Source organism: Protopterus annectens, chromosome 9.part0 (assembly GCF_019279795.1).
Source record: "Protopterus annectens isolate FY-2018-M chromosome 9.part0, PAN1.0, whole genome shotgun sequence".
In the NCBI taxonomy this organism is placed as follows: Eukaryota; Metazoa; Chordata; order Ceratodontiformes; family Protopteridae; genus Protopterus; species Protopterus annectens.
This window is the reverse complement of record NC_056743.1, coordinates 1011689164-1011713378: the sequence shown is the minus strand read 5'-3', so window position 1 is coordinate 1011713378 and position 24215 is coordinate 1011689164. Positions and strand designations below refer to the sequence as shown.

Below are 24215 nucleotides of genomic sequence, written 5' to 3'. Positions count from 1 at the left end.
AAAGGGATGAAATAAATAGTTATAAGTGGGATTTATGGGAACAACATATGCAGAATAATGCTCAAAAGGAATAGTAAGGATTAAGAGAAGGTAGGGCTTGACCAGTTTATGCAGTGTTGGAGTGAATGGAAATTATTAAACATATGCATACCAAATAAAAACAGCAGTGGAAATTTATGGTTTGTTTGGTTTCAGTTACTGCATGTGTACCAATGTTACCTTTTAAAATCCACACACAAAAACCAGGAAACAAACTGGAAAAATGTATCCCTAGAAGATGGTCCTCAAGTAGTAAAGTACACACGAAGGTCCAGGGATCATGTACCAGGCAGAAACTGGCAATAACACAGTTCAAATGATCCTGTAGTACGAAGAAATATTCTCTATGAACAAGTCTTGTAGGATAAAAACACAGCTTTATTGCAATATAACAGTAGGTAAGCGCTTTCATGGGAATACCTCCCACTTCATCAGACCATGACAACAAAAAATGCTGTTCACTTATTTATAGGACAAATCTAGTTAATAATCACTTATTAACTATCATAAAAACATGTATATAAAAATATATGGATAGGAATTATGTTAATATGAGTGACAGCCTTGACTGTATATGGTTAAACACTGAATATATTTGTGCAAATTTAAAATGAAAGTTAGTGTTTATAGTTGTGTTGTATATGATTGTGGCAATTTAAAGTATAAGCATTGAAAGTAGTTAATATGTTTATTTTCATTTTATATGTATTTTTATATATATGTTTTTATGATTAATATGTTTAGCATTTTTAATCTTATGAGTTATTCGAAGGTTAATATTGGTTATGTTTGAACTGTAACAACATAAGCAATCAATGCTGTGCTGAATTAAAGGACTTAGCTGTTACCTTCAAGTACTCGTGGTTTGAACAGCTATAAGAGATTTAAGTGGCCAGTAAAAAGCTAAAATAATGTACAAGTGAAGGTTCAGCACAATATCCCTTTAAGATAAAAGGGTAATTTATAGTCTGCCTGGTACATGATCCCTGGACCTTCATGTGTACTTACCTTTTAAAATGTTAGTAAAGATGTTTAAAAAAACATTATGAATGAAGCTAGGAAATCCAATACATGAAAATTTTACTGAGTAAAGTGGAAAGGATTATGTTTATGGTGCTAATCCATGAACCTTCACTCCATAAAAGCTACAGTGGCATCGGTCCTGGAATTCTCATCAGACTTTACAACTCCATAAAAGTGCTTGCTTCTGCTGTATAAAATTCATTGTCTGCCTGTATATCGATTCATTGTCTGCCTGTATATCTAACTGTGTTGCTTAACTCATTGTGTTGGCAGTGGTAGGATTCAGATCTCATCTCCCTGACTTTCCATCCAATTCCATTACATCTCTACACAGAGTTTCATCCATATACCAGATGTTCATCGTGCATACAGCTGCAGTCATAACAGATGGGTTCTCCTGCCGTCAGGCGGGTCCTCGGTCGGCCGAATTCCAAAGTCTAGGTCCGGCGTCGGTTGTCGTCGCTTCTTCCCTGACGTCATTGTGACAGGGGTATAAAGGAACCAGCCGACGCCATTTTCTCCAGTCTTTCTTGCCGCGCGGTGCCCGATGCAGAAGCAGTTCGCAAGTGCCGGTCGGCCAGCTCCTGAAATTATGAAAATTTTGCAACCGAAGTCTTCTTGAAAGCTAAGTACCCTGTTGGGGAAACTTTTCTTGCCTCAGATCGATGTCAGACAAAGTTAATAATTGTATTTCATGTGGGAAGCAAATACCGCATAAGGATTTTCATTCCCTATGCATTCCTTGCTTAGGCCCAGACCACGACGTCTCGGTCTGTCGTTTTTGTGCTACATTCAACAAACGCACCATTAAGCGTCGGGCGGAGTTTGCCCAGCACTATTTTGGCAAAAAAATTAACTGCATTATGTCGTCGAATACTCCGACTCCAGTTTTGTCTAAAAGAAGCAAGATAAGGACAGACACACGAGGTCCGTGGCCTCTACCGACACCACGCCAAAGCCGACTACAGGTGGTCCGGTTCTCAGCGAGGCGCCTACGCAGCCCCTGCCTACCGACGACACTTCATTGGCGGTGTCTACTGTGCCCGAGGTCGCAGGCTCCTCGGCCCACACCCCGACTACAGATACCGAAGCCACTCTAGGTGGTGAAACTCAAAATGTAGACAGGTCTGTCTCTTCTCAAGGTGTCTTCAGGCCTTCCTCTTCTTTTTCCATCAAGGCTTTCACTAAGTCTAAAGCAGCCATGCATTCTAAGAGACAAGCTACACAGGGCCCTTCTCCAGGCCCCATGCCTAAAAAACAGATGCTTAAAATGGCTGAGGATTTCATTACTCTTATCAGGGATTCCCACCCCCCCCCCCCCCACCCGGACAAAAGGCCCAGAGTGGAGGAAGAATCCACCTCCTCTGACCAGGCCTTCATTATTTCAGAGGACTCTGATGACCAGGAACATTCATACTCCCCTTTTGAAGATTCTGATGCAGAGGAGTCCATTCCCTCTGTCTCCCCCCCAGAGGATTACTCATTTGGGGAAACCTTGCATACCTTGAGGGAACACTTACACTGGGAAGGCCAAGAGTACTCAGACTCCAAGAAAAGGCTTAGGGATTTTCTCTTGCTCCCCCAGCACAGGCCTCTGGCTATACCTCCTGTCTTAAACATGCTAGATGATGTGTATTCGGAGGCCTGCCTTAACCCAGACTCTTTACCTCCAGCCCCAGTCAAGCCTGACAGGTACTATCGGGTTCCTGACTCACACCAATTTTTATACAAAAGCCATGCGGCTGACCCAGAAACCATCTCACAGGGCCCCAAGGGAATTAAGGCCTCCACTGCTAAAAATCCATTACCTTCCGAGAGAGATTCCAGATCTTTAGAAAGGTGGGGAAAAAAGGTATATACCTCAGCCACCTTAACCATGAGGGCATTAAATTGCCAGTTCCATATGTTAAAGTACCAACAGTTTCTGTTATCAGTTGAGAAGCAAAATGTCACAACCTGAACAACCAGACTTGAAGGAGTTGCAGGATTTGATGCATAGTGCAGAACAAGTGGGTAAACATACCTTGCAATGTGGTTTTGATGCTCTAGAGGCCTCATGTAGAGCTGCTGTTACAGGATCAGTCATACGTAGACATGCCTGGCTCAAGGAGCAAACCTTACCAGATCATGTCAAAGCTAAATTACTAGATGTCCCTCTACAAAAAGATGTATTATTTGGTGTTAAAGCTGAGGAGGTATTAAAGAAAATGGAGGAAAAGGCTAAATCAATGCAAACAGTGAAAGATTTTCTACACGTACAACCTCCATGTTTCAGTAGAAATTGGCCTTCCAAAAATTGGTCCTTTCCAGCCATAGACAGACCCCAAAGAGGTAGATACAGTCGCCCGAGGGGCAGAGGGCAATCTCAAGGATCGTTTAGAGGCAGACAATGGCAATCTCCTACACAAAGAGGTGGTGAGGATAGTTCACAGCCATTCAGAAAGCAAACCCAATGACTTTCCCCTTTGCATGCCAAGCAAGGCTCAAATGGCAGCACCCTTAGGTGGAAAACTGGCATTATTTTCGAAAAATTGGCATATTGTCACAAAAGACAAATGGATCCTGGACATTATAAACAGAGGCTACAGATTCCATTTTCACACCCTTCCACAAAAGAGAGGCATGCCAAACCTGACACACAATCAAAGGGCAGAGGCACAAAGACAAATTTCAGATCTCATGGACATGAAAGCTATTCAAGAGGTACCTACTCAACAACAAGGTCAAGGTTTTTATTCCAGACTATTCCTGGTACCAAGGAAGGGAAAAGATTGGAGACCTATTTTGGACTTATCCATCCTAAACACATTTTTACTCGTGCCAAAATTCAAGATGCTCACATTACAGCAGCTTCTTCCCATGCTAGGCAAGGAGTCTTGGCTGGTAACATTGGACCTCAAGGAGGCATACCTGCATGTCCCAATCAGACAAAATTACAGAAGATACCTCAGATTTCTTGCAGGTTCAACCCATTATCAATTCTCTGCATTGCCCTTTGGCTTATCTACTGCGCCCAGAGTATTCACGAAATGCCTGGCATCAGTAATTGCCTACTGCAGACTTCAAGGGATACAAATATACCCATATTTGGACGACTGCCTGATCCAAGCGGACAGCAAGCACATACTTCTGAAACATCTGGCTTTTGTAATAATGTTGTTGAATTCTCTGGGATACACAGTCAACAAAAAGAAATCAAGGCTAATACCCTCACAAAAAATAATTTTCCTCTGTGCCAACTTGGACACAAACACCCAGATGGCCTACCTCACGCCAGAGAAACAGGGGCAACTAACTCAATACTTCAGAAAACTAGCAAATTTCACCAGGCTGACTGCAAGGAAAATCCTGCAGGCTCTGGGATTCATGGCATCTTGCATCCTACTAATCCCATGTACAAAGCTGCATATGAGGAAACTTCAGTGGTACCTGAAAAACCTATGGTCTCAACACAGCCACAGTTTGGAAACAATAATACCACTGATTCCATGTCTTCAAAAGGAATTTCTGTGGTGGGCTCAAGCATGCCAAAGAAACACAGGTCTCCCATTCTGCAAGCCTCAAGCAAATCAAGTCATCACAACAGACGCCTCGGACTACGCCTGGGGGGCGCACATGACAGATCGGTGCATTCAGGGCAAATGGTCCCAAAAAGAAAAGCACCTACACATCAAGCAAAAGGAAATGCTAGCAGTAATAAATGCTATTATAGCTTTCAAAGACCTTCTGCAGCCAGGCCAACTATTGATAAGGACAGACAACACCACAGTAATGTGGTACATAAACAAACGGAGGAACCCATTCATACCCCCTATGCAGGCTGGCCATGTCACTTTGGAACATGGCTCTGGAATTACAAATCGAACTTCAAGCACAGTACTTGCCAGGCAAGGAAAACACGCTGGCAGACAACCTAAGCAGAAATATGACAGACCCACACGAATGGAAGTTGCATCCTCAAGTTTTTACAGAAATAATTCAAGCATGGGGAAGGCCAGACATAGATCTCTTTGCCTCACACAAAAATCACCAATTGACAAAATTCTGCTCAAGGACTTTTCATCCACAGGCCTGGAGAGTGGACGCGCTCTCTTTCATTCGGACAACAATGACAGTTTATGCCTTTCCACCTCTTCCTCTGCTGCCCAAAGTTCTATTAAAAGCCAAAGCAGACAGACCAAAGATGATTCTCATTGCTCCAGACTGGCCAAGACAGCACTGGTACCCACTCCTGAGGAGCCTGACACATTCCCCACCATGGACCCTACCTCTAATGCCTCTTCTGACTCAGCACAGCTTCAAAACTCTTCACAGTCAGCTGAAAACACTCAATCTGGCCGCATGGAAGATTCCTTAACTTCACAACAGACCCTAATTTCCAAGGAGGTGCAGGATGTCATTTTGGAGGCCAGAAGGCCTTCTACTAGGAAAGCTTACTCCGCAAAATGGAAGTGATTTTGTGCCTGGAATGAGAAAAAGGGCCAGAATCCTGGAATACTGAATTTACCTCTAATATTACAGTATCTAGCTGAGCTGCTAAGCAGTGGACTTTCATTCTCCTCCATCAAAATCCATGCCTCAGCCATTTCTGCAGAATACAACACTGATCCTCCTTTATTCTCTCATCCCCTTTTAAGACAGTTCCTCAGAGTGGCTAAGAATATAAAACCCCCAAGGAAACCGCCAATACCTGCTTGGGACCTCAATTTCATTCTAGAAAAGCTGACCTTGCCTCCTTTTGAGCCAGTTGCCTCAACAGATTTGCAATATTTGTCCTGGAAAACCGCCTTCCTCCTGGCTATCACCTTAGCTCGCAGGGTATCGGAACTACAAGCCCTCATGTCTGTGCAGCCTTTCATCATTTTCCATCAGGACAGAGTTTCCTTACGAACCAATCCGTCCTTTATGCCAAAGGTGGTATCCAGGGTAGCTCTGAATCAGGCTATTCACTTACCTACCTTTTACCCTAATCCTCAAAACAAAGGGGAGAGACTACTACATTCCTTGGACGTCCACAGACAGCTATGCTATTATTTGGACAGAACAAAGCCTTTCAGAAAATCAGAACAACTTTGTGTCCTACGCCTTAGGAGCTCAAGGGAAGCCAATTTCCAAACAGACAATCTCAAAATGGATAGCCCACTGCATACACTTTTGTTACTCTTTTCATGGTAAAACTGTACCTGCAGGCATCAGATCTCACTCCACAAGGGCCACAGCTACCTCTGCAGCTTTCTTCAGAGGAGTTCCTACCAAAGATATTTTGGAAGCAGCCACTTGGAGTTCTGTGCATACCTTCTCCAAGCACTACCACCTACCATTATACTCCAAAATTAGAGCAGGCTTTGCCACTGCAGTCTTGCAGGGCATCCTGGCTCCTCCTAGTTCCACTTAGTGCCTACCACCCTTAGCTTTGGGATTCTACCCATCTGTTATGACTGCAGCTGTATGCACGATGAACACAGTACAGTTTTGTACCTACCATAAATGTAGATGTTAGAGTGCTAATACAGCTGCAGTCCAGGTTTCCCTCCTTCCCCTCTTGGGACAGGCCTATTGGCTAACACCTCCTCATACAACTTGAGTGGGGTATTCATTTATGGTGTATTTGCTTGCAACTACTGTTTTTTGATTATATTGCACTGCACTATTACATAAATTTATGTATTGCCTTCCTTCTGGGGGCACCTGACATCTGGGGCAAGAAAAACTGAAGAAAATGGCGTCTGCTGGTTCCTTTATACCCCTGTCGCACTGACGTCAGGGAAGAAGCGACGACAACCGACGCCGGACCTAGACTTTGGAATTCGGCCGACCGAGGACCCGCCTGACGGCAGGAGAACCCATCTGTTATGACTGCAGCTGTATTAGCACTCGAACATCTACATTTATGGTAGGTACAAAACTGTACTTTCTACTGTATCCCCAAGCAGGCATCAGCATTTGAGACATTAGTGATTTTACCTCATCAACACATAAGCTGTAACATTTGAAGCCTCTCTCATCTTAGATGTCATCATACAGCAAATTTCTGAAGTTTGCACATCTGTTTGTCATTGCACACCCCCACCTTCTACCTATGTCAGAAGCCCAAAGATAATATTTCCAGTCACTTTTCTGTGATTTTTTTTTACTACTGGTCTGTTGTAGGGAAAAAGCTGCTGCTCTTAAGAGTCTGCTTGTGTTTGGGTGGGTGGGCGTTGACTGCAGCTTCTTGCATGTCCATTAGTTACTTTTCAAGGAATGTCATGAAATTATTTTCACAAAATAGAGTTTGGCTTCACAGAGTTATGTCCCTAAAGCTCTAACCTTTAATCACATATAATTTACATTGTTGTTCTGTATAGAGCTGACAATGTCTTTTTCCAAACCGATCACATACGACCTTACTTCCAACATCGGCCACTTCTAAAGACTTGTCTCCGTAGCTCAAGCTCCTCCCCTTACACATAGTCCTCCTCTTTAGTTTGTCACTTCAGTGGATGGACATGGTCTGCAATAGCTAGCTCGGGCATTGGTGTTGAGAGATGAGTGCTTTTCTCTGGCATCATCTAAATTACACAAAGCCTTTCTCAAAGGTATGTTTTTACTCCAATCCCTGTTAAGGATCATACTCCTCCATGGCATTTAACAATACTTCTTCAAACCCAAACTCAACCCCACTTTGAGCTAGCTGCCAACGTGAACTTACCATTTTTGTCTTGGAAATGTTTCTCTGGTTGCGATCATGTTGGCCAGATGGATACCAGAGCTCCAGACTTTCTCTTCTAAGACATCATATCTGATCTTTCACAAGGACACTATCTCTCCATAAAAATCATTCTTTATACCTAAGGTAGCCTCTGAAATGGGTATAAATCAGTTCATCAACCTTCCTGTTCTCTTTCCAAAATTTTCCAGCGCAGGAGAATGTCGGCTATACCTTCTGGATGTTCAGAGACAACATAAGTTCCATCTTTACAGAACATAAGATTTCAAAAAACTCAAACCAACTATTTGTTACCTTTTCCAAAGTCAAATTGGGCCAGATCAGTTTCAAAGGAGACTTTAGCCAGATAGCTCATTGATTGCATTTCCTTTATCTATACAAGAAGAGGTTGGCACTCTCTAAATCTCTAAAGGTTCATTCCACCAGATATGTGGCCACATCCTCTGCTTTTTGGTCCAGAGCTTCCATAGCTGACATTTGGTCTAATATTTATACCTTCATTGCTTGCTACAAATTGGACATCTTGTCTTAAAATAGGGCAGCATTTGGCTTAATTGTATTTTGGAATATCCTTCCTTGAAGATCACCCTTTATATAGCTAGGGACTCTGTCTCATTAGTTGTGTAAAGGACGAAAAAGACAACATCAGATACTGAAGTTATGTACTCACTATAAAGATGCATCTGTGTTGTCTGTTTTTGTCCTTACTCAACCTTCTGCCCTCCAACCCCCTTCCTGTTTGAAAGTTTTTACTTTCTGATCTCAAAGTTCGACCTGAAGTGTGTCATGTTTGCCTGCCTTTTGATGAGCTCCAGTCTTTTCTTTCTTTCTTTCTTCCTTCCTTCCTTGCGGAGTAACTGGAAATGTATTGGTAATTGTTTTTTATTACTCACTACAGTGCTATGGACAGTATGATAGGCTGAATAGAGGGCAAACTCTGAGATAATTCAAACTAAAGAATAGGATTATGGGTAGGGGAGGAGCTCAAGCTACAGAGCTAAGTCTTTAGAAGTGGGCAAAATTGGATCCTTTTGGTACAGGAACGACAAAAACAGAAACACAGATGCATTATGTTGAGTATATAACTTTTTGCATAAGCATCAGAAACATGCTGTGTTTGCTAATTTCTCATTTCAGAGCGAAAAGCTGTTACTGTATGACAACATGTACAGTGAGCTTGTAGAACGCATTCAGAGGCTAGAAGATGGCAGACAGAATTTCAACTTCAGCACTGGTAAGAAACATTTTTTTGTTAAATATTTTTATGAAGTTGTTTAAAAAAGAATGCTACAGTATATGAGAAGCATCAGTTCACAAATGACTGCTGCTATTAACTGTAAGAGTATTACAGTAGTAGAGAACAGTAGTTTATAAGTGTCTGCCACCATTTACTGTATTTCTTTGAAAAGCTGCCCTCAAGTACAAGCCTGTAGAATTATAGGCTGTGTGAAGAAAAATAAAAACATGGTAATCTGTGTTAGCATGTCTGGCAGGAGATATGTTTATGTTCTGTGATTAACTTGTATTGTATGCCAGCATATATAATTGTGAACATGTAAAATGTAAATAAGTTTTTAAAATGTTGAGTATTTCTCTGTTTATACAAAATGTTTAAAAAATCTGTCAGTGTTTTGATACATTTCCAATTGCACATGTTTGTGTGGGAGATTCTAAAGTACAAACTGTCTGCGGAGAATCAGCTGATCACAGGTGATGTCATTAGAATGTTCCTTGTTGCTGTGTGACTATTTGAACAGAGGATTGGCATGAAAAAGTACTTTTTCAAACAGCTGATTGTTATTTTTAAAATGATAGTTGACTGTTAACCTGGATTATGAAAGAGACTGCTGAAGTCAGTTGAAGGGCAGTAATTAAGAGTTGTAGCCAGTTACAGTGCTGTGCAGTGGATACCTGAAAAAATGACTCACCAAAAACTGTAAGCCTGGCTTTGCCTTGCTGCTATGTTTTTAATTAGATCAGGGACAGTATTCTTTAGTTAGATTAGGAAAGTTTAGAGTTTTTCTAAAATGATGGACTTCTGTCGTACAGTTTAATTTTATATTTCTGGTGATTGAATTCTGGTGTTTATTGAAAGTTATTGATTTACATTTTTAATAATCATTTTACCTATTAAATGTTTTTCAATACTTTACATTGTGGCTGGGCAATCAGTGTATTTGTCAGAGATTAGAGAGTGTTTATATCTGTTTGATATTCCCCAGGTCACCTTGAATCCCTGGCTGCTTCTGGTCGTAGCTAGCATTTGTTTTGATATTTAATTTTTAATAATTGATCACCCTTTGGAGGGCGTGTGGACCTGTCTGACTGGTGGCAGTGTTACCATTTGTATTGGGGTGGAGAGACAGCTAGAAGTCTGTCGGGCCTTCCGTAAGTGTTTGAGTGTGTGATATTTAAAGTTATTTTGAGTGCGAGTGAGTTGGAGGTCTTAAACTGGAAAACATTGTCTGAAGTGTATAATAAAGGATTACATTTCAGGTAGACAGAGGTATATAGTCCAGTCCCACGAAATAGAACATGTTCCTGTTGTGCACTTAAGGGAAATTGTGAAATTTTATTCTTGTGTGCTCTATGCTCTGGTGTTTTCCATGATGCTCCCAAGCTGGAGTCATTGCTGAGGATTGAGGCTCCTTAAATATGAACTCTGATTTTAAGTGGGGGGGGGGGGGCATCACATATTGGTGCCAATCCGGTGGGAAATTAACTGGATGTCACAGGCTGTCTAATAAAACCCACTGTAATTGTAGAAAACAGAGGGTCATTCCTCATTTCTATAAGATTATCCCATTTTTGTCCTTGCTGTCCCTGTTGAACCTAGTGCCGATCCTGAGAAAGCCTCTGTTGATCTGTGGTGTTAACGGTTACACTGAGATACCTTTCTGCTTACACTGTGGTATTGACCTTAGGGCCACAGTTGTGATGGTTTTAATGTAGAAGGGACTGTTGGTCCCAATGTCAGAGATCAGGTCCTCTGGGGTCAAACTTGATGCTAACCCTTCTCTCTGTCAGTGCCTGCATCAGCGTTTTTGGCCATTAAGCATTTGTAGACGAGACCAAGGGTTGCTGAGTTTGTCAGACCCAGTGTCAGGGGCCAGCCCCTCAGCACTGAGCTTGATGTCCGGCCTGTCTGTGTTTGACAGCCTTGGGTGACTTAAGCCTTGTAGCTATTGGGACTGATGCTCTTGGCTTCAAGAACTGCATTAGTGCCGATGTAAACATTGTCAATGCAGACAGTTCTGCATTTTCCACCCTTTACAGCTGCATCTCTTATGATGTTGGCCTTGACGCGTTATGCAAAGTCTCTTTGCATTGGCCTCTAGCTATCCACCTTCTTGGATTAGATGGTAGAGGGCTCATTAGTGTCACACAGGGCCTCCCAGTGGTACCCTGACCTAATCCAATTTCCTCATCATCTTCAGACACATCACCTCTGAGGCCTGGTATTAAACATTTATGCAAGTGCAAGCATGTAGTCTTTTCTTTGGAATCTTCCACCCTAGATATCGAAAATTAAGAAGCCCCCTGATAATCCCAATATGGCAACATTTAAGAAATGATGAGGCATAAAAGGAGATGATCCACATATATTCACTATAATTTCCTCAAAAGAGACTGCAGGAGGATTTATGGTCTCCAGAGACATCTTTTTGCATGGTCTTGCCAGTAGATAAAATGGTAAAACTGATGAGGAAGACATCCCTTGATGTTATGGAACCTGTTCCAAGCAGAGAGAAAGTATCCTTCAGCCTCCTAATTTTCAGATTTATTAGACGGAAATTTTAAACCTGATTCTTTTGTGACTACTGCTCCTGCCCTTAAAAATGCTCTTACTTCACTGAACCCTGCTGTCCATCCCAGAGGTAAGTAGTCTGGGCCATGGATAGATTTGAGAAGTGTGTTTGTGACCTTCACTTTCAAGGCTGCAAACTATTTATTGCATATGGTTATGTTCCATGGGAGCTAGCTGACAAGATGCCTCTGTGATTGGCTCATTTGGTGGATGGATAGCTAAAACAGAATTAGCAGCCAAATTTGGCAGTTGGGTCATGTATCACCAGCCTCAAGATGAGATTAGCTTTCAGTGTAGCTGAGAGTTTGACTTAAAATGCAGGAGCCGTTTTTCTTTCTTTTTGTTGTTACACCTTGATCTCGTTTTTGGCTTTTGCTGAGGAGATTGAAGCAACATGTGCAAATTGCCTCCTTTCATGAATCTGCCCCTTTTTAGACACACCTGAAGAACATGGAAGGGAAAGAGAAGACCTTTTTGGCTATTGGTATGAAATTTCATAGCCCTCAGTGCACCTTTTCACGGACAAAGGAGAGCCCATGTCCGCTCTAGATTAGGCATCGCTAACAGTAGGATAATAATTGAAGGCCAAAGAGGAACCAAAGATACAGGAGTAAATTTTGGAATGGTCACCAGTACAGAGGCTGAGGAAGAAATAATCTGTAACAGCAGGGAACCGCATTCTCAATTCAGGGACATCAACAGAAGCCCTGAGAATCTGTCTGAGTGTCCAACTCTGCAGGTATTCAGGGAGCCATCTGTCCTTCTTCTTACAGGTGAGGATAGCCATTATGCAGGACAAGTAGATAAGGATAGTGTTATCTAGAGGTTACACAATCCATTCATACTTCTTTCCAACCCCACTTTCTTGCTTTGCCAAAGTCTAACCCCGTCAAAAAGGTGTGGCAGGAAAAGAAGTCTTAATCCTACTCTGGAAAACAGCTATCCAAAAGATTCCAGCAGATCAGAATGGATTACATTATTACCACAGGTTCTTTTAGACTCTTAGAAAAACAGTACACTTCAGGTTTATATAAGATTTATTTTTATTCACATATTACATTTGTTAACCATTTAAGTATAATGTCTGTAGAGCCTTTCCAGCCACAAACCAGGCCAAGAAGGCAGAGCCAACAAAACCTGTTATAACAAAGACTAGAAGTTGCATTTTTAACAAAGCATAAACATCCATAACAAAAGTACACATTGCATTTGCAACAAAACATGATGTATATTTTAGTTGTATTCACTAATATAATACAGTTAATGAGGAGATGTTCTTCATGTTTCACTGTTGCAGTCATTACATTTGGGTTATCTGCTTGCAGGTAGCCCTCAGTCGGCCTAATTATCAAAGTCTTGGGTCCTGCGTCGGTTGCTGTCTCATCTTCCATGACGTCCGGTAGTCAGGGGTACAAAGCATGCAGCCGACGCCATTACATCAGTCGTTCTTGCCGTGCAGTGCTTGAAGCAGAAGCAGTTCGCAAGTGCCGGTTGGCCGACTCCTGAAATTTTCATTTTCGAGTTTCAGATCCGAAGTTTTTGAATAAGCTAAGTACCCAGTTGGGGATCCTTTTTCTTGCTCTAAACCGATGTCAGTAAAAGTTAACAATTGTATTTCTTGTGGAAAGCGAATACTTCATAAAGATTTTCATTCATACTGCATTCCTTGCTTAGGCCCAGACCACAACGTCCCTTGCTGTCAGTTTTGTGCCTTATTCAACCCTCTAACTATTCGTCGTCTGTTCATTTTCGCATCTGTTTCGGTACTCTGCTCAATTATCCAGAAATGGCTTCGGTAAGCCACCCGACTACCGAAACTCCAAAAAAATGCAAAGATGAAGACAGAGACAGACTGCATAGGTCCAAAGCTGCCGACGACGCTTCCGTTAAGCTAGTCGCCAATTCGCCGGTACTCAGGCGCTTTTGCAGCCCCTGATACCCGCTACTTCAGATTCGCAGGCCTCTACTGAGACCCATTCGGAGTCTGGTATGCCATGAGATGCTTCTTCGACTATGGAACCTGCGGATGTCTCTACCTTGGATGCGTCCGGAGCCGCTGTGCAGCTGGCTTCTGGGGGTGTATTCAGGCCTACTGACTTACATATCAAATCGACGCCATCTTCTTCAAGGCCTAAAACTCGATCCACACCTAGAAAACCAACGCCCAGACCGCATGGTCAGGCCCCTATGCCTAAAAAACAAATGATAAGAATGGCTGAAGACCTTATTACTCTAATCAGGGGAAGCCACCCATCTCCCTCTAAGAGACCTAGAGCCGATTTTCCTTCTGATTCTTCAGATCAGGATTCTGAAATTTCTGTTTCTTCTGATGACCAGGATTTGCCCTTATCTACCTATGAGGATTCTGATGCAGAGGACTCATTCCCTCTGCTTCCCCTCCAGAACATTTCTCTTTTGGTGAAACTTTGCATACTCTTAGGGAGCATTTCCGCTGGGAAAGCCAGGATTACTCTGACTCCAAAAAGAGACTTAGGGAGTTCTTACTCCTACCTCAGTACAGGCCTTTAGCTTATCCCTCCTGTACTGGACATTGTAGATGATGCCTTTATGGAATCTAGCCTGGCCCCAGACACTTTACTTCCAGCTCCCAGGAAACCTGACAGGTATTACACAATACCTGACTCTAACAAGTTCCTCTTTAAGAATCCTACTGCGGATCCAGAGACCATTTCACAGGGACCCAAAGGCATTAAGACTACTAATGCTATACCCCCACCTCTGAAAGAGATTCCAGGGCCCTGGACAGATGGGGTAAGAAGGTCTCAATCTTCTAAGTATCAGGGCTATTCAACCTGTTCCAAAAGAGGATTGGGGACAAGGTTTTTACTCAAGACTTTTCCTGGTGCCCAGAAAATGCAATACCTGGTGTCCTATCCTGGACTCGTCTATCCTAAACACCTATTTGGTAATCCCAAAATTAAAAATGCTAATTCTTCATCAGCTGCTTCCCATGCTAGGGAAAAATGCCTGGTTGGCAACATTAGATTTAAAGGAATCTTATCTGTGTATCCCAATAAGGGAATCCTGCAGAAAAATACCTATGCTTCAGAGCAGGCTACATGGACTATCAGTTCTCTGCACTGCCCTTTATCTACTGCGCCCATGGTATTCACAAAGTGCCTAGCTCCAGTCATTGCATTATGCAGGCAAAGAAATATTCAAATATATCCATACCTGGATGATTGTCTAATTCAGGCAGAAAGCCAGGACATACTATTAAATCATCTGGCATTTATAAAAAAACTGCTAACCTCACTGGGGTACACCATAAATGAAAAAAAATCTCACCTAGTACCCTGCCAACAAAGTGTATTCCTGGGAGTAAGCTTGAATACAACTTCCCAGATGGCCTACCTCACGCCAGAGAAAGAAGTTTGACTGCCTACTTCAAAACTACTGGCCACAAAGACCCAGCTATCTGCAAGGAAAATACTGCAAGCCCTGGGGTTCATGGCCTCTTGCATTCTACTATTCCACGTGCAGGACTGCATATGAGGAAACTACAATATCAGCTAAAAAGCCTATGCTATCAACATTCTCAGGTCCTGGAATCAATGATTCCCATTATTCGTTGTATAAAGACAGAGATCCTTTGATGGGTAGAGGCCTGCCTCCACAACAAGGGACTGCCATTCACTCTACCCCCTGCCACCTAAAACCTAACAACAGACGCATCAGACTATGCATGGGGGGCTCACTTGGCAGGGCACTGCATTCAGGGCAAATGAAACCTAAGACAAATACACCTGCATATCAGTCAAAAAGAAATGTTAGCTGTACAGAATTCTCTGACAGCCTTCAAGGGCCACATTCTTCCAGGACAATTATTGATAAAGACGGACAACACCACTGTTATGTGGTATATAAGCAGGGGAGAACCCACTCATACCCCCTATGCAGACTAGCCATGGCTCTGTGGAACACAGCCTTGAGCTACCAAGTGCACCTACAAGCTCAATTCCTTGCCAGGCAAGCTAAATACTCTGGCAGGCGACCTAAGCAGAAATCTCATGGACCCACACGAGTGGAAACTGGAGCCAAAGGTATTCAATATTCTGAGAAAAATGGGGGAGCCCAGAGATAGACCTGTTTGCCTTCCCAAAGAACTACCATTTGAACAAATTCTGCACAAGGACTCCCCACAGCCAAGCTTGGAAAGTGGATGCCCTGTCCTTTACCTGGAAAAGCCTCTCAGTTTATGCCTTTCCCCCTCTGCCTCTCATCTCAAAAGTTTTACTAAAGATCAAACAGGACAAACCAAGGACAATAGTCATTGCACCAGACTGGCCATGCCAACACTGGTACCCCTCTGGAGCAGTATGTCACTACTGGAACCATTGCACCTGCCTCAGACTCCTTCCCTGCTATCCCAGCAGGAGGGCCAGATTCTGTACCCCCAGCTTCAAACCATGAACCTGGCAGCCTGGCTAATTACCTGAGTTCTCCTATACCATCCCTCAGTAAACAAGTGCTGGATGTTATCCTAGAGGCAAGGAGGCCTAGTACTAGAAAATAATATGCTGAGAAGGGGAAAATATTTTGTTCCTGGAGCCAGACTCAGGGGTTGGGCACAACAGTGCCCAGTTTACCGCATATTCTTCAGTACTCAACAGATATGCTTCACAAGGGCCTTTCCTTCTCTTCCATTAAAATTCATGCCTCAGCCATTTCAGCACATTATAATACTGAGCCACCCCTCTTCTCTCACCCCCTACTGAAACAGTTCCTCAGAGGGGCCAAAATTTTAAGACCACCCAGGAGAGCTCCTACTCCTGCCTTGGGACCTTAACTTTGTATTGGAAAAGCTCACTCTACCTCCTTTTGAGCCAGCTGCAACTGCTGAGTTGAAATTTCTTTCTTGGAAAACAGCCTTCCTACTAGCCATCACTTCAGCAAGAAGGGTGTCTGAATTACAGGCCCTCATGGCAGTGGAGCCTTTCATCATCTTTCATGCGGACAGGGTGTCACTCAGGACCAATACATCCTTTATGCCCAAAGTGGTGTCCAGTGTGGCCTTTAATCAGTCCATTTGCCAACCTTCTTTTCTAATCCACAGAACAAAGGGGAATGAATACTGCACTCCTTGGACGTGCACAGACAACTTAGATTTTACTTGGACAGGACCAAGCCTCTCAGGAAATCTGAACAACTGCTGGTTGCATTTGCTGCAGGGGCAGAGGGGAAGGCCATTTCAAAGCAAATAATTTGTAAATGGATAGGCCATTGCATTCATTTCTGCTATAAGCACCATGGAAAATCTACCCTACAGGGGATTAGACCACATTCAACCAGGGCTGCATATTCCTCTACAGCCTTTCTCAGAGGTGTCCCTACCAGGGACATGCTAGAAGCTGCTACCTGGAGTTCTGTACATACCTTCACCAAGCATTACCACTTGCCAATTTTTTCTAAATCCAGAGATGGTTTTGCCACTGCAGTCTTGCAGGGCCTAATAGCCAGTCCTAATGCTCAATAACTGCCTCCTCCCCATCTTAGCTTTGGGAATCTACCCAAATGTAATGACTGCAACAGTGAAACACAAAGAACATAGTACAGTTGTGTACACTTACCATAAATGTGGATGTTCGAGTGTATTCACTGTTGCAGTCCTGGATGTTCTTCGCGTTTCACTGTTGCAGTCATCACATTTGGGTTATCTGCTTGCAGTAGCCCTCAGTCGGCCTGATTAACAAATTCTTGGGTCCTGCATTGGTTGCTGTCCCTTCTTCCATGACGTCAGGTCGTCAGAGGTGTAAAACATGCAGCCGCCATTACATCAGTCTTTCTTGCCGTGCGGTGCCTGAAGCAGATGTTCATCGTGCATACAGCTGCAGTCATAACAGATGGGTTCTCCTGCCGTCAGGCGGGTCCTCGGTCGGCCGAATTCCAAAGTCTAGGTCCGGCGTCGCTTCTTCCCTGACGTCAACGCGACAGGGCTATAAAAGAACCAGCCGACGCCATGTTCTCCAGTCTTTCTTGCCACGCGGTGCCCGAAGCAGAAGCAGTTCGCAAGTGCCGGTCGGCCAGCTCCTGAGATTACGAAAATTTGGAAACCAAGTCTTCTTAAAGCTAAGTACCCGTTGAAACTTTTCTTGCCTCAGACCGATGTCAGACAAAGTTAATAATTGTATTTCTTGTGGGAAGCAAATACCGCATAAGGATTTCCATTCCCTCTGTATACCTTGTTTAGGCCCAGACCACGACGTCTCGGTCTGTCACTGTTGTGCTACATTCAACAAACGCACTATTAAGTGTCGGGCGGAGTTCGCCCAGCATTTTTTTGGGAAAGCATTTAACTATACCATGTCGTCGGATACTCCGACACCGGTTTTGTCTAAAAAACACAAAGACAAGGACTGACACTCGAGGTCCGCGGCCTCTGCTGACACCACGCCAAAGCCGACTACACGAGGTCCGGTTCTCAGTGAGGCACCTACGCAGCCCCTGACTACCGACGACACATCTTTGGCGGTGTCTTCTGTACCTGAGGTCGCAGGCTCCTCGGCCCACACCCCGACTACAGATACCGAAGCCACTCTTGGCGTTGAAACACAGAATGTGGACAGGTCCACCTCCCTCCACTCAAGGTGTCTTCAGACCTTCCTCTTCTTTCTCCAAGGCTTTCACCAAGTCTAAAGCAACCATGCACCCTAAGAGATGAGTTACACAGGGCCCATCTCCAGGCCCCATGCCTAAGAGACAGATGCTTAAAATGGCTGAGGATTTAATTACTCTAATCAGAGGTTCTCGGCCACCTCCGGACAAAAGGCCCAGAGTGGAGGAAGATTCCCCCTCCTCTGATCAGGGATCCATTATTTCAGAACACTCTGATGATCAGGAACAGGCTTACTCCCATTTTGAAAACTCTGATGCAGAGGAGTCCATTCCTTCTGTATCCCCCCCCCCTGAGGATTTCTCATTTGGGGAAACTTTGCATACCTTAAGGGAACACTTCCACTGGGAAGGCCAGGATTATTCAGATTCCAAGAAAAGGCCAGGATTATTCAGATTCCAAGAAAAGGCTCAGGGAATTCATTTTGTTACCCCAGCACAGGCCTCTGGCCATACCTCCTGTGTTGGACATCCTAGATGATGTTTACTCGGAGGCCTGCCTTAATCCGGACTCTCTACCTCCAGCTCCAGTTAAGCTTGACAGGTACTACAGTGTTCCTGACTCTCACCAATTTCTTTACAAAAGCCATGCTGCTGACCTAGAAACCATCTCACAGGGACCCAAGGGAGTTAAGGCTTCCGTTGCCAAAAATCCATTGCCTTCCGAGAGAGATTCCAGATCCTTAGAAAGGTGGGGAAAAAAGGTATATACCTCGGCTACCTTAACCATGAGGGCCTTAAACTGTCAGTTTCATATGCTAAAATACCAACAGTTTCTGTTATCTCAATTGAAAAGTAAAATGTCACAACCTGAACAACCAGACTTGAAGGAGTTGCAGGATTTGATGCATAGTGCAGAACAAGTGGGTAAACATACCTTACAATGTGGTTTTGATGCTCTAGAGGCCTCATGTAGAGCTGCTGTTACAGGCTCAGTCATACGCAGGCATGCTTGGCTCAAGGAACAAACCTTGCCTGATCATGTCAAAGCTAAATTACTAGATGCCCCTCTTCAAAAGGATGTACTATTTGGGGCAAATGCTGAGGAAGTATTACGAAAAATGGAGGAAAAAGCTAAATCAGTGCAAACTGTGAAAGAATTTCTGCAGGTTCAACTACCACGTTTTAGTAGAAATTGGCCTTCCATAAACTGGTCCTTTCCTGCCACGGACAGACCCCAAAGAGGCAGATACAGGCCCGAGGGCAGAGGACAACCACAAGGATCGTACAGAGGCAGACAATGGCAAGCTCCTACACAAAGAGGTGGTGAGGACAACTCACAATCTTTCAGAAAGCATACCCAATGACTTTCCCCTTTGCAGGCCAACCAGGTCTCAAATGGCAGCCCCCTTAGGAGGAAAGCTGGCACTATTCTCAAAAAATTGGCATGTTGTCATAAAGGACAAATGGATCCTGGACATTATAAACAGAGGCTACAAATTCCACTTTCATACCCTTCCAAAAATGAGAGGCATGCCAAAACTGCCACACAACCAAAGGGCAGAGGCACAAAAGCAAATTTCAGATCTTATAAACATGAAAGCTATTCAAGAGGTATCTACACACGAACAAGGTCAAGGTTTTTATTCCAGGCTATTTCTGGTGCCAAGGAAGGGAAAAGATTGGAGACCTATTTTGGATCTTTCCATCCTAAACACATTCCTACTGCACCAAAATTCAAGATGCTCACTCTACAGCAACTTCTTCCCATGCTGGGCAGGGAGTCTTGGCTGGTAACATTGGACCTCAAGGAGGCATACCTGCATGTCCCAATCAGACAAAATTGCAGAAGATACCTCAGATTTCTTGCAGGTTCAACCCATTATCAATTCTCTGCATTGCCCTTTGGCTTATCTACTGCGCCCAGAGTATTCACAAAATGCCTGGTATCAGTAATTGCCTACTGCAGACTTCAAGGGATACAAATATACCCGTATTTGGACGACTGCCTGATCCAAGCGGACAGCAAGCACATTCTTCTGAAACATCTGGCTTATGTAATAATGTTATTAAACTCTCTGGGGTACACAGTCAACAAAGAGAAATCAAGGCTAATACCCTCTCGAAATATAATTTTCCTGGGTGCCAATTTGGACACAAACACCCAGATGGCCTACCTCACGCCAGAGAAGCAGGGGCAACTAATTCAATATTTCAAAACACTGGCAAATTGCACCAGGCTGACTGCAAGGAAAATCCTGCAGGCTCTGGGATTCATGGAATCTTGCATATTGCTAATCCCATGTGCAAAGCTGCATATCAAAAACTACAATGGTACCTAAAAAAACATATGGTCTCAACACAGCCACAGTTTGGAAACAATTATACCACTACTTCCATGTCTGCAAAATAATTTCTGTGGTGGGCTCAAGCATGTCAAGCAGACACAGGTCTTCCATTCAGCAAGCCTCAAGCAAATAAAGTCATCACAACAGACGCCTCTGACTACGCCTGGGGGGCGCACATGACAGACTGGTGCATCCAGGACAAATGGTCCCAAAAAGAAAAGCACCTTCACATCAATCAAAAAGGAATGCTAGCAGTAATAAATGCTATTATAGCTTTCAAGGACCTTCTACAACCAGGTCAACTATTGATAAGAACGGACAACACCACAGTTATGTGGTACATAAACAAGCAGGGAGGAACACATTCCTATCCCCTATGCTGACTGGCTATATCACTTTGGAACATGGCCATGGACTTACAAATGGAACTACAAGCACAGTACTTGCCAGGCAAGGAAAACATGCTGGCAGACAACCTAAGCAGGAATATGACAGCTCCACACGAATGGATGTTGCATCCAAAAGTTTTTACAGAAATAATCCAAGAATGGGGAAGGCCAGACATAGATCTCTTTGCCTCCCACAAAAATCAGCAATTGACAAAATTCTGCTCGAGGACCTTCCACCCAAAGGCTTGGAGAGTGGACGCTCTCTCTTGAAAGCTATAATAGCATTTATTACTGCTAGCATTTCTTTTTGATTGATGTGAAGGTGCTTTTCTTTTTGGGACCATTTGTCCTGAATGCACCAGTCTGTCATTTGCGCACCCGAGGCGTAGTCCGAGGCGTCTGTTGTGATGACTTGATTTGCTTGAGCTGGACATCAATGACAGTTTATGCCTTCCCACCTCTTCCTCTGCTGCCCAAAGTCCTATTGAAGACCAGAGCAGACAGACCAAAGATGATCCTCATTTCTCCGGACTGGCCAAGGCAACACTGGTACCCACTCCTGAGGAGCCTGACTCATTCCCCTCCATGGACCCTGCCTCTAATGCCTCTTCTGACTCAGCACAGCTTCAAAACTCTTCACAGTCAGCTAAAAACACTCAATCTAGCCGCATGGAAGATTCCTTAGCATCACAGCAGGCCCTACTCTCCAAGGAGGTGCAGGATGTCATTTTGGAGGCCAGGAGGCCATCAACTAGAAAAGCTTACTCCGCAAAATGGAAACGTTTTTGTGTCTGGAATGAGAAAAGGGCCAGAACCCTGGAAAACTGAATTTACGTCAAATACTACAATATTTTGCTGAACTGCTAAGCAGTGGACCTTGGTGCTCCTCCATCAAAATCCATGCCTCAGCCATTTCTGCAGAATACAACACTGATCCTCCTTTATTCTCTCACCCTCTTTTAAGACAGTTCCTCAGAGGGGCTAAGAATTTAAGACCTCCAAGGAAACAACCAATACCTGCTTGGGATCTAAATTTCATTCTGGAAAAACTGACTTTGCCTCCTTTTGAGCCAGCTGCTTCATCAGATTTGCAATATTTGTCCTGGAAAACAGCTTTCCTTCTGGCTATCACTTCAGCTCGTAGAGTTTCAGAACTACAGGCCCTCATGGCTGTCCAGCCTTTTATCATCTTCCATCAGGACAGAATTTCATTACGAACCGACCCTTCCTTTATGCCTAAAGTGGTATCCAGGGTAGCTTTAAATCAGGCCATACATTTACCTACTTTTTATCCCAATCCTCAAAACAAAGGGGAGAGATTACTACATTCCTTGGACATCCACAGGCAACTGCGTTATTATTTGGACAGAACAAAGCCTTTCAGAAAATCAGAACAGCTCTTTGTGGCCTATGCGGTAGGAGCTCCAGGAAAGCCAATTTCCAAGAAGACAATCTCAAAATGGATAGCCCACTGCATACACTTTTGCTATTCCTTTCATGGCAAAACTGTTCCTACAGGCATTAGAACTCATTCCACCAGGGCCACAGCCACCTCTGCAGCCTTCCTCAGAGGAGTTCCTACCAAGGATATCTTGGAAGCAGCCACTTGGAGTTCTGTGCATACCTTCTCCAAACACTACAACCTACCATTATACTCCAAATCTAGAGCAGGCTTTGCCACTGCAGACTTGCAGGGCATTTTGGCTCTTCCTAGTTCCACCTAGTGCCTACCACCCCTTTCTTAGCTTTGGGATTCTACCCATCTGTTATGACTGCAGCTGTATGCACGATGAACATAGTACAGTTTTGTACCTACCATAAATGTAGATGTTCGAGTGCTAATACAGCTGCAGTCCAGGTTTCCCTCCCTCCTGGGGTATTCTTTTATGGTGTATTTGCTTGCAACTACTGTTTTTTGATTATATTGCATTGCATTACTTCATAATTTTATGTATTGCCTTCCTTCTGGGGGCACCTGACATCTGGGGCAAGAAAAACTGAAGAACATGGCGTCGGCTGGTTCTTTTATACCCCTGTCGCGCTGACGTCAGGGAAGAAGCAACGACAACTGACGCCGGACCTAGACTTTGGAATTCGGCCAACCGAGGACCCGCCTGACGGCAGGAGAACCCATCTGTTATGACTGCAGCTGTATTAGCACTCGAACATCTACATTTATGGTAGGTACAAAACTGTACTTTCTCAAGTGCCGGTTGGCCGACTCCTGAAATTTTTGATCTGAAGTAGTTACTTCATTTGATCTGCAACCTGTGGGTAGTCGGATCCGACCTAACTCCTCCCCTACCCATAATCCCTTGCTACCAACCACATTACCTCAGATCGTTTTTTGCCGCGGCTAAAGACAGTTGCTTCTTAGTGAAGAGCTCCTGGCCTGGTGAGATTGTTCCATTTATAGACTTTTTTTTTGTTCAAAATTGTGCGCGTGTGTTTTAAAATCCCTTTAAAACCCTTTAAAAAAAAAAAAAAAAAAAAAACTAACTTTCTTCCCTTAGTTTAACTTTATCTCTCCCCCTCCCCCCCCCCCTAGTGTTTGGGTGTGTGTGTGTGAGAGAACTTATGGCTGAAGCTAAGGCCATATTTTCAAAATGTACTGAGTGTGGCCACAAGCTTTCCCCAGCTGATGGCCACACTCAATGCGTTTTGTGCTTGGGGGCAGCTCATCTGTCGGAGGCCTGCCAGATATGTGCGGCCTTCAACCCTCGGGCACTCAGGGACAGGAAGAACAAGCTGATCCTGGCGGGAAAACTCCCCCAGGAATCGGCTTCTTCTTCCTCTCCCAGCCGGGTTCAAGCTACTCCTGTAACTTCTGCGCCGGCTACTCCCTTAGCTGTACCCGGGACTCGACCTCCCTTATCGGGTACCAGCTCTGTGGAGTCTAGTGCTTCTTCCCACAGGGAGAAGAAGAAGCACAAAAACAGAGAGGGTCCCAGTTCTAAAAGGCGGGCCGACTCTCATCCCTCGGCTCCGCCTGAAAAAATTCTGAAGTCCCCAGTGAGGGTCTCCGGATCCTCATCCTCTCTGCTCCGTTCACCTTCCTTTTCTCAGGAGCCAGAGGAGGAGGATAGGTCTCCCTCGAGGTCTTCGAGGCGCCCCTCCCTGCCTGCCTCGACTGCCTCTTCACGGTCTACAAGAAGCATCTCCGAAGCAGACATGGATCGGATGATGCGAAGATTTTTACAGACCCAGATGCAGATGGGGATGCCCCCCCCCCCTTTGGGAGTGAGTGCAGCCCCCATTTTTGCCCCGATCGCTCCTTCTCCGACCTGTTTTCGGGTCTCGGAGTTATCGGATCCAGGCCCTTTCGG

General features: G+C 44.1%; 1 protein-coding gene across 1 annotated transcript in view; it reads left to right on the top strand.

Annotated features, from left to right (window-relative positions):
- Positions 1-24215, top strand: part of LOC122810618 — a 703010-nt gene that overhangs the window by 79158 nt on the left and 599637 nt on the right. The window contains exon 3 of the mRNA XM_044082194.1: positions 8909-9005. Within this exon, the coding sequence (XP_043938129.1) occupies positions 8909-9005 (97 nt within the window). The remainder of the gene's footprint in view (positions 1-8908; positions 9006-24215) is intronic.